The following is a 14,173-nucleotide window of genomic DNA, read 5'->3' as shown; positions in this document are numbered from 1 at the left end:
GCTCCTTAATCCGCCTCTCTAGTATAACCTAGACTCTTGTTAGGCGCTAGCTCGCTACTAACGCGTAGGTAGCCTAAAGGGCCGCTGTCGTTACTAGCCTCTAGAAGGCCTCTTCTAACATCGTTCTTAGTTGTCTGATCGTTACTAGGTTATCGTTAGAAAGGGACCTAAGGGTACGCGGGAGGGTTGTCGTATTTGTAGCTCTTGTCTCTACTACTGTCGTCGTTATAATAATAAGGTCGCGTAAGAGACGCGACGCCTCCTCCTCCTTACCTAGTATTACGTAGGCTTTAATCCTTCGTATGATTTTCTCTGTCTTATTGTCCTTATTGCCCTTACTACTCTCTAGCTCCTCGCTATAGCTCTTAGTTAAGGTATAAGAGTACTAGCTCCTACCTGTAAGTAGGTAGTGTTAGCTTTGTTTAAGTCTAGTACACCTACTATCCGTTACTATAGGCTCGCCTATAGTCTGCTAGTACTCTAGGAAGTATCTAAAGGTACTAATTTTGATTCTATCGTTTATTTTCGAGTTTTTAGGGTAGTAAAGGGTGTAGACGACCGTTCCTTAGTTTTTTTTTAAAGAAAATAATGTATATTTATATTTATTATTATATATTATTATTGTTCTTACTACCTATGCCTACTATATACAGAACCTCTATACTATATAAATCACGTAGTAAAACTGTACTAAAGCCAGGTAAAAACCTACGTACTACTACTTGTGTTTATACTATTATAGCGTTACTAAGGCGCTAGGTCTTTATCGCTACCTTACTAGAACTTAACCTTTTAGCCTAGTAATACTAAACATACTAGTAGGACGCTAGTAAGGCGCTAGTAAGGCGCTAGTAAGGCGCTAGCTACTAGCTAGGACTACTCCCTCTCTTATAACTCTTTTACTAAGTAGCGCTTAGCTAGACAGAACTATAAGAATTAGCTAGTAGCTAGTAGCTAATAGATTAGTATACGTACGTTCTTGCCTTTCTCTATTACTATTACGAAGTCGTAAAACGTCTATAGTACTCTTAGGTAGAGCGCTTACTATAAGGCCTACTACTATTAATCTAGCTACTAGTAGTTAAGGACTAGGTAAGCCGCTATCTCTAGGGCCTTACTATAAGGGTACTAAGAGGTTATTACCTCTAGTACTCTACGCTTAAAAAGGAAAGCCTAGAGTCTAACTTTACTAGTATAGATCTGTGTTAAAAGAGAGCTCTTATACTTATAAAAGAGTAAGTACTTCTTAAGAGTATCTACTAAGAGGACAGGTAGCGCGGCTAGGGTAGTACCCTAGTAGTGTGCTAGTAAGCTATCGTGTTAAGACTACTATACCTTCTAGTTCTCTTATAAGGTCTCTTTTAAAAGAGAGTCTCTATACTAGTCCTTTACTTATACGGCTTAGCCTATCTTATATTTAAGTAACGTATAAGGTAGCGCTATAGTAGTGCTATAGTAGCGTCTCTAGCGTTATTAAAGACAGTTTGCTACTCTATTATAGATAGACTATATAAGTTTGCCTTTACCTATACATTTAAGACGTCGTTTAAAGTCTACTACTTATTTATTAAGGTAGAGGTCAAGTAGAGGCGTAGTTATTTTAGTCTTAAAGAACTAAATAAGAGTCGCTTAGTACGCCCTTATAATAACGTAGAGGTACTATAACTACTTTATAGTAAGGTCCTTTACGATCTCTTTAGCTCGCTACCTAAAGAGGTAGTACTAGACCTTTACGCTATATACTATAGTACTCTAGATTACCTTTGTATAGATCTTCCTTACGCGTAGTAGGCTATATCCTTACGTAGATACGACTAGCCTTATAAGCGTAAACTATTAGGTAGTAAACTTTTGTTTAATAGCGTTAAGGTAGCCCTTCTATCTAAGCTTCTAATCTATCTAAACTCTTAGAAAGCGCGCTTCTTAGACTAAGGGTATAACCTAGCCGTTAAGGTAGACAGGCGTTATTAGTATAGTATAAGTATAAGTAAGGTAAAGAAGCTTACTCTTTTTAAAGGTAAACTCTATTTCTCTTATACACGACTATTAGCTATATACTTACTACGCTCTTTTAAGGTACTAGCGTGTCTTTGTTATGTCTCTACTAAAAGCTAAGAGGTTAAGGTTATTAGTAAACCTTACTATAATAAAGCCTATATAACCTTATAGTAGCGTGTATAAGCTAGTAGTATAAAGGAGAAAGAGGATAAAAGAGAAGGGCGAGCCTTATAGTACCCTTATAGTAACTTCTTAAGGCAGTACTACCTTCTTATTAAAGAAGAGACTAGCTGTCTAATTAGTAAAGAAGCTACATACTTACTATACGGCCTATATAAGGAACCTTAAGTACTAGAGAGTATAAAGAAGGTATATATAGTTTACTATATTAAAGGCGCCTTTAATGTTAAGTTAAAGGAAGGACGCTATAGCCTTATAGCTTTACGCTATATATATAGTGTTAACTACTATTTTAACTATAAGGTCTGTCGAACGCTATAGCCGGTTCTTTATCTACGTTTCTAAGAAGAGCCCTTATAACTCTATAGTATTAGTAAAGTACTAGCTAATTACTAACTCGATTACTTTACTTATTATATTTAAGAGTAATATTAGCCTATAGGCCTTAGTAGTTTGTTACTACTTAAGGGTCTTCCTAGGCTTACGTAGTACTACTACCTTTACTACTTTAAATTACGTAAGAAAGTGCCTTAGCTAGAGGCTTATAGTCGCTATTACTATAAAGAGCTTAGCTAAGGGGCGCTTATATACCTTAAGAAAGCTAGTAGGTAGTAGGTTAGGACCTAGCGCTTTTTAGGTACCTGTCTTTTAGAGGACATTAGTAATATCTACCTTTATTATAGTGTCGTTAATAGTAAACCGTTAGTACTACTTGTCCTAGAGGTCTAGAACGACGTTACTAAGATTAGCTATTAATTCTAGAAAGAACCGTTAGCCTAATACTATTACTTTGTTATAGTAGCTTATAGCTAGTACCTCTCTATTAGCGCCCTAAAGAGGCAGGAGTAAGGCCGGTTCTAAGGGCATATAGCTATAGAGCCTAGCCTACCTCTTAAGACTCTAGAGTTTCTGTTAGTCCTTTAAGGTAGCGGTAAAAGTACTATACTAGCTCTTAGTCTTTACGTCTTAGATTATATAGAGTTAGTAAGTACTAGCCTACTAGAGGTCGCGCTAGTAGAGCTTAGTCAGGGCGGTAGCGTACTAATAGCGTACTACCTATACTTACTAGACGGCCTTAAGGACCTTACTGTTCTACTAGGGCTTAATACGCCCCTAGTTAACCTTCTTCTTTAGGGTAGATATGTCTATAATACGTATAAGCTAAGAAGTAAGTAAGTTAACTACCTTGTCAACCTTATAGGGTATGTCTAGCGGCTCTAAGAAGAGGTATAGCCTCCTAGCCTTAATCGTTACTAGTTCTTAGTCTATTAGGGTCTAGCTCTATCCTAGTACCTCTACGGCTCTCTCCTAGTGATCCCTTACTTAGGTAATAACCTTAATTAGCTAGGCACAGTAGTCAGATCCCTTGTACCCTAGGTCGCTTATTATTATATATCTTAGAAGAAAAAAAGATCTAAGGTATAATTTTACTAGGTAAACAAGCTTTAACTTATATTTAACTATTATTTGTTCTTAATATTATTATTATTACTATCCTTTTTACTATTATTTTCTTTACTATTACTATTCTTAATAGTATCTTTTAGTTCTTTACTACTTTCTAATCGTTATAGATTATAAGCGTACTACTTTTAAATTAGTAGCGACTTTACTTTAAGAAAGAGATACTTATAACTTTCTTAAAATATACTATATACCTCTTAAATATAGTAACGTAGTTACGTTATACTTATAACGTATCTTTAGTAATCTAATTTCTATAATCTGTCTTTATGTTTACTACTATTATGATTTTGTTTTAAAGCTCTAGCTACTTAATAATTTTAGCTAGATATACTAACTTCTTTTCTGTCTTTTCTTTCTTCTTTACCTTATTACTTTAAATTTACTTTTTAGCTAATATTAAGGACTTTAATTTTAAGTATTAAAGACTTTTTTTAACAAAAGTCTATATAATATAGATTACAGCCTATTTGTATTAGCTTTAACTTTATTATAAACTATAGACTACCTTACCTTATCCTTTTTTATAATTACCTTTTAAAGTTTAATTCCTTTAGCTTAAAAGGTCGTAACGACCTAGTAACGTTAACAAAGCTACGACATAAGAGCGTTACCTTAAGAAAGGTTATACTTATAAAAATATACTCTTTCTTTAAGTTCTTATAATAAACGTACTTTACTAACGTAGTTACTATACTATTAAGCCGTTACTCTTTACTAAGAAGAGATACTTATAGTTATTATCTTTATACTTTAGGATAGTACCTTAAAGGTCTTATAAAGCTATCTAATTAAGGCATTATTTATATATTACTAAACGCTTTAATAAAGCTATATCGTCGTTAGTAGTTTAATTAAGGTTTGTTAGAAGAGTTATAAAGAGAGAAAAGGGTATAGTAGTATTATATTTATATAAAGTAAAAAAAAGAAAAAGAGACAACAAACTAGTAAAAACGAGTCTTTATATACCTCTTAGTACTATAAAAGAAGGACTAAGTAAAGAAGAACAAAAGAAGTGTTTTTTTATATTTACTTAAAGAGTATTATTATAAGTAATATAGTTTAATCTTTACGGCTACTTACTATTAGTAGTCTATTAACCTTTTAGTAAAAGGTAATAAAGAATTTCTAAAAGTAGTAAAAGGGTAAAGAATACTAGTATACCTAAGTAATATAGTTAGTACTACAAATTAGTAGTACTATAACTACCTAGTAAGCTACTAGTACTACACTTTAAGGTGTCTTTAGTACAAAAGTAAATAAAGAAGGTATAAGGCTAAAAGCTTAAGTTACAATATATAATAGAAATTCCGTAATTTAGCTACGTAACTCTACTATACTATAAAGTTGCTATAACTTTCCTTTTTTTAACACTACTAGATATATAGTTATATATTTACTTACTAATTTATTTCTATATATTTATTCTTGTTTTTAGAGAGGCATTAGCCTACCTTAGCCTCTCTACGATCTAACGGCTACCTATAAGCTTCTAAGGACAGAAGCTAAAAAAAGAAGGGATACTATATTAGGTACACTAATACGTAAGACTATAATAGCTTAGAAATCAAGTATAAGGTAACTATATACTACGACTAAGGTAATAGTAGGTATTAAGGAGTATAAGAATAAAGAAAAGAAAGAAGAAAGAAGAGGGGTTTAGAGATTAGTCTATAGTTAAAGTAGTAATATACCTTTAAATACACTACGACTGTCTATCGACTCTTACCTCTTCTACTCTATAAAAATATACCTAACACTAGTTCTTATAGTTTAGGCTAGCTAAGCGCTACCTAGCTAAAAAAGAGAGAGAGTAATCCTAGCTAATAGCCGGCGCCTTACTAGTACACTACTAGCGCCTTATTAGTATGTTTAGTATTACTAGGCTAGAAGGTTAAGTTCTAGTAAGGTAGTAGTAAGGTCTTAGCGCCTTAGCGGCGTTATAATAATATAAGTTAAAGAAGTAGTATATAAGTTTTTACCTAGCTTTAGTATAGTTTTACTACGTAATTTATGTAGTATAAAGGTTCTATATACATTAGGCATAGGTAGTAAGAATAATAATAATAATACTATATATATATATATAGCGTAAGAGACGCTTTATAATAATCCTTAATAATCCTTAATAATCTGTTAATAATCTGTTAATATAATTTGTTAAGAAGAGAGTAATAAGAGGTCTAAGATTGTTAGTATAGCATAAAGCTACTAGTACAACGTACTATAACATACTAGTGCTCTAGTAGAGCTAGTTTTAGAAGGATTACTACTAAATGTTACTATACAAGGTAAGTTTCTATAGTTTTGTAGAAGATTAATTATCTATTCTACTACCTAGAGTTCTGTTTACTATAGTAATCCCTACTGTAGCGTGCCTGCTATAATAGCACAGGCTGTAGATGCCGTGGCTATGTCACGCTGTAAGCCGTGACATGTAGCTAGCTGCCTAAGGCATTCACTAGTTCTCCTGCCTTAGGCATCCTTATAGTAACCGTCTCTTATAACCCCGGTATCCTATCCTGTAACATACACTAAGTATAACTACACCCTGGCTTAAGTGGATTTAGTTACTAGGCAGTCAAGTGGATTTAGCTCAACCCTTAAAATACTCCACAGAACTAAGCCCTATTAGGATGACGTTTGTACGCCGTACAAATCTCGCCCTAATTAGGCCTAGCGAGTCGTGCATTAACTGATTCTAAGCTGCGAAATCCCTCTAGTATAAGGTAGATAAGGTAGACTACTACTATTCACCGCTGACGCCTTACGCGGAGGGGGTTCATATAACAATAGTCGGGTGCTGCGTATCACGAGCCTCCAAACCCCTAAAGCTTCATTGTCCTCATCTCCCCTCTCAACCCACCTCAATTCCAAGGTATCGCCAAAGCGCAAAATGGTATCTTTACAGCCGCGGCGCGTGGCCATCCTCCTGGCATTTGCACTTGCCTGCGTCTATGCCGAGAAACATGCTGCGTCGGTCGCGTCCATGAGCGTGCCAGAAATCGCGGAAAAGCTCCAGGTACACGCGACAACACTGCCCCTGAATATCTGACTTAAGCTGACTCTCACCTAGGAGTGCCCTCTCGTTCAAGATCTCAATTATTACAAGCAAACCACATCTCCTCCAACCTCTAGTTTTGCCTCGCGCATCTTCTCCGTGCTCTTCCCCGGCTCCCCCGCAGTCAACGCCCTCCTCGCAACACTCTACATCTCGGGCCCGCCCAATTTCCTGCTCGCATTATGTCCGCCCAATATCGACCCAGCCTCCCTAAGCGTGATGGTCGCGTTTGCTGTTGGTGGATTGCTGGGAGATACGCTATTCCACCTACTGCCCGAGATCTTCCTTGGGGAGGATAGCCCGGAACATGTGCGGTTTGTCCTCGTGGAACCAAACAGGAACCTGCTGCTCGGCGTGGCGATCATGGTTGGGTTCGTGACATTTGTGGCTATGGATAAGGGCCTTAGGATTGCGACCGGGGGAGATGGCGGACACGACCATGGCCATGGACATTCGCATGAGGTGGAGGTTGTGAAGCCTGTTGGAACAACGAGCGCGCTGAAAGATTCGCCAGGGAAGAGTGCACGCTCGAGAAAGAAGCAGAAGGAGAACAAAGAGTTGACGGTGGTCAAGGGGGAGAAGGAGGTTAATGCCAGTGTGAAATTGGCCGGATATTTGAACCTCATGTGAGTTGAGCAGGCCGTCATCATGGGGTTAACTGACAAGTATCCACAGCGCTGATTTTACCCACAACATCACCGACGGCTTAGCGCTTGCCGCATCGTTCTATTCGAGCCCGACAATTGGTGCAACGACTACTGTCGCTGTCTTCTTCCACGAAATCCCACACGAAGTTGGGGATTTTGCCCTTCTGATCCAATCCGGCTTTTCCAAACGTGCCGCTATGGGGGCGCAGTTTGTTACCGCTGTCGGGGCTCTGTTGGGAACTGTTATAGGCATTGTGGTGCAGGAATACAGTGGTAGTAGCAGTGACGAAAGGGTGGGGAGAACCGAAGGGTTGATGGGAACCAGCCTATCATGGGGCGACATGTTATTGCCATTCACGGCGGGGACGTTCCTGTATGTTGGGACTGTGGCCGTTATCCCCGAGCTTCTGGAGACCGGCAAGGACAGCAAGCTGGAACTGTGGAAGACAGCAAAGCAGTTTCTTGCTATGGCTGCGGGGGCAGGAATCATGCTCATGTAGGTCTTGCCACAACCTAATCCCTGACTTTCTTACTAATTTCGATATAGCATATCTTGGTCGTAGACGACAAAGGTCACAGATTATGGACGGAAAAGACGAACGATGGGAGTTATTCTCTGTATGTATTAGTTCATATGAAATTTGAGTTTAGAGTAATGGCATTTCCCTGTTGAGATTGGGACCGAGGTCGCTATCTTCGCCCTCAATAGACCAGCTACAAAGGGTTTCATGTGAATGAACCAAAGGAAAGTTTAGATGGGGTCCGAATTTAGGCCAGAGTCTTAGAGACTTTGAGTAAATTATAAGGCCTCGATCAGGACTGCCTCTATAGGACTTGATAGTTCAAGTTACAGCTAACCAGAAGAGGGCATCAAGGCATGGCATGGTTAACTCGCCACTGCCCGACTTCTGTGACTATTTGCACATCACACACAATCTATATAATTCAGGGTGCTATCTGTTGAGCTCCCGCATTTCCAGGAATTCAAGAGCCATCCGAAGTCGAAATGTCAATAAAGGTATGGTGCGATCTTCTGAACGAGGATCCGGGGAGATATGCCAACGTCTTCTCGCTTCGTAGACCTTGCAACAGAACCCTGCTTCATAACCCCAGGGCTAACGAGGTGATAACATGCTATGATGGGTATATCTCGGTAAGGCAAGGTGCAGGACGCACACCAATCAGATCTGGAAGAGATCTGATACAGCTGGGGATGCAGAAAAGCTGTGGCTGGTAGCGGGAGAAGAACGTTACGACATTAGTTCCGCTTACAGCAGTTCCTCGAAGTAGACTTTCGCAATTCCACCTACCTTCACGAACCGATATTCTGATGTTATGATCCGTTATGGTCTACTTTTATTGTTATATCCCTTTAGGGATACAAAGGTCAGGTTTAGAACCTCTCATCGATCTGTGATTTGATGAAATGGAGTATCTTATGCATCTACAGCGTTGTCGTTATGGGGCCCCAGCTAATGAACTTCTCTTCACTTCAAGTTCCTCGAACCAGACGTTCGCAATTCGACCCATCTTATGAACCCAAGTCATACACACTGTTATGATTTACTGTTATGATTATATTTCTTCAAGAGTTCAAGGGTCATGTTTAGAAGTTACAACGTCTCATAGGTCCATGGTTTGATGAATTGCAGTAGGCATTTATAACGCAGATGTTATGAGGTCCTAATTGAACTTCTTCTCACTTCAAGTTCGTCGAACGAAACCACTCTCCTCTCTCACTCTTCTCCTACTCAAGTACAAACTCCTATAAATTCACTATTCCCATACATTTTTCTTTGCGTCTTCAACAACTTCCCGCTATCTTCACCCTACAGCCTCATCTACAGTCTTCCTCTACCCACATCAACTTCAGATCCTCCAGCCTAGAAATCAAGATCGAAGATCAATATGACAAGCCCCAGTCTTCCATCCCAAGCCAGCATCAAAGCTCTCATGAAAGAACACCATCGCTGCGTCTTCGATCTCAACTGTCTCAAAGCCGCAGCCATCGGGTCAATCATCGTCAACTTCGAGACCCTGATCAGAGCCGATAATAAGCTGGACAATATTAACTTCCGCATTTTGGAGCTAGAGGAGAGGCAAAAACTGGGGGTTGCTGATTCTACTTTGGAACAGGAGTTGCGCGGAAGACTCGCAGGTGTTGCTGCCGATATCACGACTCTAAAAGAAAATATTGAAAAGCAGCAAGTAGCAATTAAAATGTTTTCTGCTCTGGGAATTTCTGTGAGTGGTTCAGCCAAGGGCCAGCGGGACCGTCCAGGAAATCCAGAGAACAACAAACAGCCTGGACGTGGCATTAGACCTCGGCCCCAAGCAAACTTGCCAGGGCTCCGACTTCAGAAGAAATCCAAAGTACAGAAGAGCCGGGTGAGTCACACAGTCAGCTAGAGCTACTTCCGTGGGGGAATGCTAAGAGCATGTCACAGAAGACTCACAATGTTGATCAGCAAAAGAGAAAGAATGCGGCCAGAAGCCCTGCCACAGACGCAGACGAGATGGTCCTTGTCCGACAAAAGTAGACAAGACCAGCACGCTCTTCAAAACTTTGTCTTTTCTTTTTTATTGGGACATTCCGCTCTTAAAGTCCGGGTTGGGGAGCGCAAGATCTGTTGTCGCCTTTGCCTTCTTTAATCAACCACCATCTGACAATTGATGAAGTTATGTGGATTTGAGGGTTCATATAAACGAACCGCCTTAAGAACAAGAATGGAGCGCTTTCATGGCGGGATCGTGATATGGCTTCTACTTCGAAACAGTTGTTGCGCGCGTGGTAGGGCGGGGTATTTTCAAATTTCGTTTACTTTGAAATCAATCATCAGACAATTCAACTGTGCCAAATGCCTTTCCATGACAAGCCATGCCACCATCACACTTGACTACTCGAAGTTGGGCTATCTACCGCTCAGTGGATGCCTGAGTGTCTGATTCCAACATAACTTAATCCCTCAGTTCTGTCGGTGATATCGGATTCTCAATCACGACATTCTCTTTCCAGTGTCTATCAGACCCTGACTCCGCCTTCTCTCCATCACAGACTGGCAACGACCGTACCTCACGATGTTGGCCATTCCAAACCTCCTTGTTTGGCTTTGGCGTCCAGATCAAGCTCCTTCGACCAACAAGATGACCCGGGGCACCAATCGCTATCCAGACGAGCTTGAAACACATTTTCGCCGCATTCTTCGGGATGGTCAAGAACTGAGTGTACTTCCTGAAGGCTCTTGTTGTCTTGAGACCTCTTGCTGCTGCCTCGTAGTCACTGGTGTTTAAGTGGCTCTGCACGCACCACTCTTTCAAGACGTAGGCAATGGTGACGCACATGACAGCACATGAGATTACCGTGCCAACTACCCAATACATCGTAACTCCGTGAGCTTTGTAATATGCCGCATCTTCAAAGTTGACGTATCCACCAGTACCTGCCCAGGTTGAGGCTTGGCAATAACAGGTGTTGTAAATACCAAAGGTTTGAGCGATCACGATGTAGAAAAGCCAGCCTGTGTTGACAAACTCCATCGGAATGAGTATGCAGACCTCGACAACCCGGCGGGGATTGTTATAGATAATCTCCCGGATTCTATTCCACAGTTGTCGGGGCTTGCTCAATGCCCTCGAAATTAAAGGCCTTGTCTCGATGGAGAAAGGCAAGCTAGATTCAGTGCAATATGACCGGCGGCGAGACTCTGGTAGCGCTTCTCGTAGGTAATACCAGGCGAGACCTTCAAACAGCGCAATGGCAAAATCAATAATGGCGAAGATCATGTATCCCCCGGAGCGGCAACCAAGTCCAACGGTCGGAGTAAAATATGATATGATGAAGGCCCCAATGATGGAGCCGGTGACAATGGACAGGGAACAGCATACCGCTAATAGCTCTCGTGGATCAAAATACTTCAGACCTTGTAGGTTATCTCCATGGTTTGGTCCAAGGACGACCGCATTCAACGCTTCCCATGTTTCTTCGGGGTTGCTTCCGAGCCATCCACGTCCTTTATGCGCAACATAGGCATCTTCGATGCCTGTTAGGACAGGATGAGCAACACCACGATGCCATCGCACCCTACCTTGGCCGGCAAAACCAGTGAAGAATCCAGACTTCCCGAGAAATCTGTGTTCGCGGAGGACGTCAGTCCATTGGAGGTCTTCCGCTGTCTGAGGGGGATGTCTTATATAAGTTTTAGAAAGATTTTCATCCAGAAGAGCAGTGCGAACAGTATCTAGGAGGTGGTTAAGCCTCAAACGGACCTCGTCGCTCGCGCCTGGACTGAGATCCACCATACCGCAGAGAATCATGGCGGGGAACCAAGCCAGCATTAGTCCCATTGCCAGATTATGTGCCGTAGCGTTGTTTCCAATCTCTCCGAAAGCCATCTCGATCGAGATTGCCATCGCAAACATGAACCACATCGACGAGAGAAAGACTGGCACTGCCCCTTGCTTGCGCCCCTGACGAAGCGAACGTGCAAGCTTTCGTCTCCTCATGGGCAGCGTCTTGGTAGGCTTCTCATCGGCAGCTAGTTTCAAAGTATCGCTAAACAGTGTAATTCTCAGAAGTTTCTCTGCTTCGACTTGTGGTATACCAGGACGCAGACTGTATTGATTCATTACTCCTAGTAAATATCTAGTCTCAAGTCAATGAGGTAGAAACCAGTAGGTATGGGTCAGAACCCTACAGAGAATCTCGCATATTTCCAAATGCAGAATCTGGACCAGGTACATCCTTATAGACCGAAGCCATGTCAACCATCAAAGCACATTTCCCAGTGACCTTGATATTCCAAAGGATATAAGATAGGGTCGCAAGAGGTGATCCAGCGTATCTGCACATGAGGAATAGCGTCTTCTTCTTCGCGTTGCTCTCATAAGGGGCCATAACCAACAGGCCGATAACGGGCAAAACCCAAGTAAGGATCGTGGATGAGGAGTCAGCCCAGGAGTAGTACTCGGGCCCTGTCCCGCAAAGGTGGTCACAGCCATCCAAAGTTATCAAAGCAGGGGCCCCGCCGGCATCGTTCCACGTCCTTTGAACAGGCCCAGTGTAGACATAATTTGCGTAGAGGGATAGATTGTTTTGAAATATGATTCCACATTCATGAAAATTAGGCGCCATGCTGAAGTTCTGAGAAGCACCCTGGTCTTCGATATGGTAACTATTTTCTGTTCAGCATGAGAAGTAGTTGGAGCATTTAAAACTACATACACGACAGAGTCGATCGAAGTATGAGCCCCAAGGAATTGTGAAGACCCAGACAGACATGAAGAGAAGAAGAAAGGTGATTGAGTGATCGAGATATCTCACACCGAGTGTTGCTAAGGATAGATACATCATGGGGCCCAGTGTTAATTTATCTCTCTTCTCCGAGGTTCCAGCCACATGAACTTTCCACGGGAAAATAGGTTCAGAGTATGGCCGCAGAGTTGAGAGTAGCGTTCCCTCACCACACGTCAGAAGATACCGACATGCATAACCTCACCGAAACTTTCGAGGATGCGATGTTCAGCTGCACCAATCGGCATACTCTTCAACACACTCTGGAGATGGAGACTTCAATGCAAAGGCAATTGCGAACTCGCCTAGGCTAGTTGATGATCAGCTTCATTCAGAAGAGAAGATCACTCAAGGGCCCAATTGGATTGAACCTCATACTCCGATATACTAGGCGATCATTGCCTTCGCTACTCATTGGGGTTATCTGTTTGGCTGGTGGCTTGTGAGTTGTCAGGAGCGAGACCACCCCAAAACTTCCACGAAGAAGCCAAATCCATGGAGATGGTGGTGTATAGAAAAATCGGCAAGTCCTGTTGGTCGGGACATCGAGACATCGCGTCGGGTCCTATCTAGTTGTGGAGGAGATCCATGCAGCCATGTACTTTTGACTTTTCTGAACCGGCACTGCGGCAGTGACCATGAGCTTCTTAACCCACTATCTAGCTCCCGCCGGTTGTACTGCACAAAAGTCCTCCAATGAACAATCCAGTGGTTGATCTCTGTGGCGAGCTGAGTCGCACCAGCAACCTATCACCGCTTGTATATGACTTCTGTGGCTTTATCCGACCCCAGTAGTTATGTCCGGATCGTCAAGAGAAACGCATACTACTAAAGCAGTGTCCTCGAGTATCAGAGCATTAACCGCCCATGAAGTAGGAAGTGACCAAAAAAGCCAATTGGGTCTCTTACTGTTCGACAGGTTGATATCTTGTACAGAGGTAGTGCATGTACCTATGATTAATTAAGGTTAGATCTCTCGGGACGGACCGGTCGGGGCCGCGGGGTTAAGCAGTTTTCTATTAGCGAAGCATTCGGGAACAAATCAGGAGGTCTTAAATCTTATTTAAACATAAGTAGTGGGGCTAGAGGTGATCGGACGAGGCAGTTGATCGTGACGGCAACAAAGTACTTTTGATTTTGCGGCAAGACATCTGAAGAGTGACTGCAAAGTAGTGTAGAGTGGTTGATTGTATCCGGATTTTCTGTTGCCCACCGCCCGTGTGGCCGTCGTAGACCAAAGCGGCACCCTTCTCACATCAGACGGTGAGTTCGAGCGATAGGTGACGCTGGTATCGGAGATGTTTTGGGCTTGAGTCCCTCCTTGTTTTCCGACAAGACGACCTGGAGAGATATTTTTCGGACTCTCTCGGACGGCCCCACGGCCAAATCAGGGGACCCCAATTCCCAATCTCTGGTCCTGGTTCTGGTTCTCCCGGATAGCGGTCAGAAGTAATGGAATGCTGTAGCCCAAGGCGGGATATTCCGTTCACAAGTAGCTTGATTCTCTGGTGGCGGTCTCAATCCACTAATCGT

General features: G+C 41.9%; 3 protein-coding genes across 3 annotated transcripts; 2 read left to right on the top strand and 1 right to left on the bottom strand.

The window, feature by feature from the left end:
- Positions 1-6,437: 6,437 nt before the first annotated feature.
- Positions 6,438-8,065, top strand: M430DRAFT_127490 (hypothetical protein). Its single transcript, XM_024862026.1, has 4 exons — positions 6,438-6,664; positions 6,719-7,329; positions 7,379-7,846; positions 7,898-8,065. The coding sequence occupies exons 1-4, from the start codon at positions 6,539-6,541 to the stop codon at positions 7,911-7,913; spliced, it is 1,221 nt and encodes a 406-aa protein (XP_024718054.1). The 5' UTR covers positions 6,438-6,538; the 3' UTR covers positions 7,914-8,065.
- A 1,193-nt stretch (positions 8,066-9,258) lies between these two features.
- M430DRAFT_22210 (hypothetical protein) lies at positions 9,259-9,890 on the top strand (the record flags this gene model as incomplete). The annotated part of the gene is made up of 2 exons (XM_024864656.1): positions 9,259-9,738; positions 9,798-9,890. The coding sequence occupies 2 exons, from the start codon at positions 9,259-9,261 to the stop codon at positions 9,888-9,890; spliced, it is 573 nt and encodes a 190-aa protein (XP_024718053.1).
- A 688-nt stretch (positions 9,891-10,578) lies between these two features.
- Positions 10,579-12,481, bottom strand: M430DRAFT_87922 (hypothetical protein; the record flags this gene model as incomplete). The annotated part of the gene is made up of 2 exons (XM_024869645.1): positions 10,579-11,992; positions 12,045-12,481. Coding segments are annotated over 2 exons (1,851 nt in total), but the record flags the coding sequence as incomplete, so codon positions are not given.
- Between the last annotated feature and the right edge of the window lie 1,692 nt (positions 12,482-14,173).

This window comes from Amorphotheca resinae, assembly GCF_003019875.1.
Source record: "Amorphotheca resinae ATCC 22711 unplaced genomic scaffold M430scaffold_11, whole genome shotgun sequence".
Classification (NCBI taxonomy): Eukaryota; Fungi; Ascomycota; class Leotiomycetes; order Helotiales; family Amorphothecaceae; genus Amorphotheca; species Amorphotheca resinae.
This window is presented reverse-complemented; position numbering and strand designations above follow the sequence as displayed.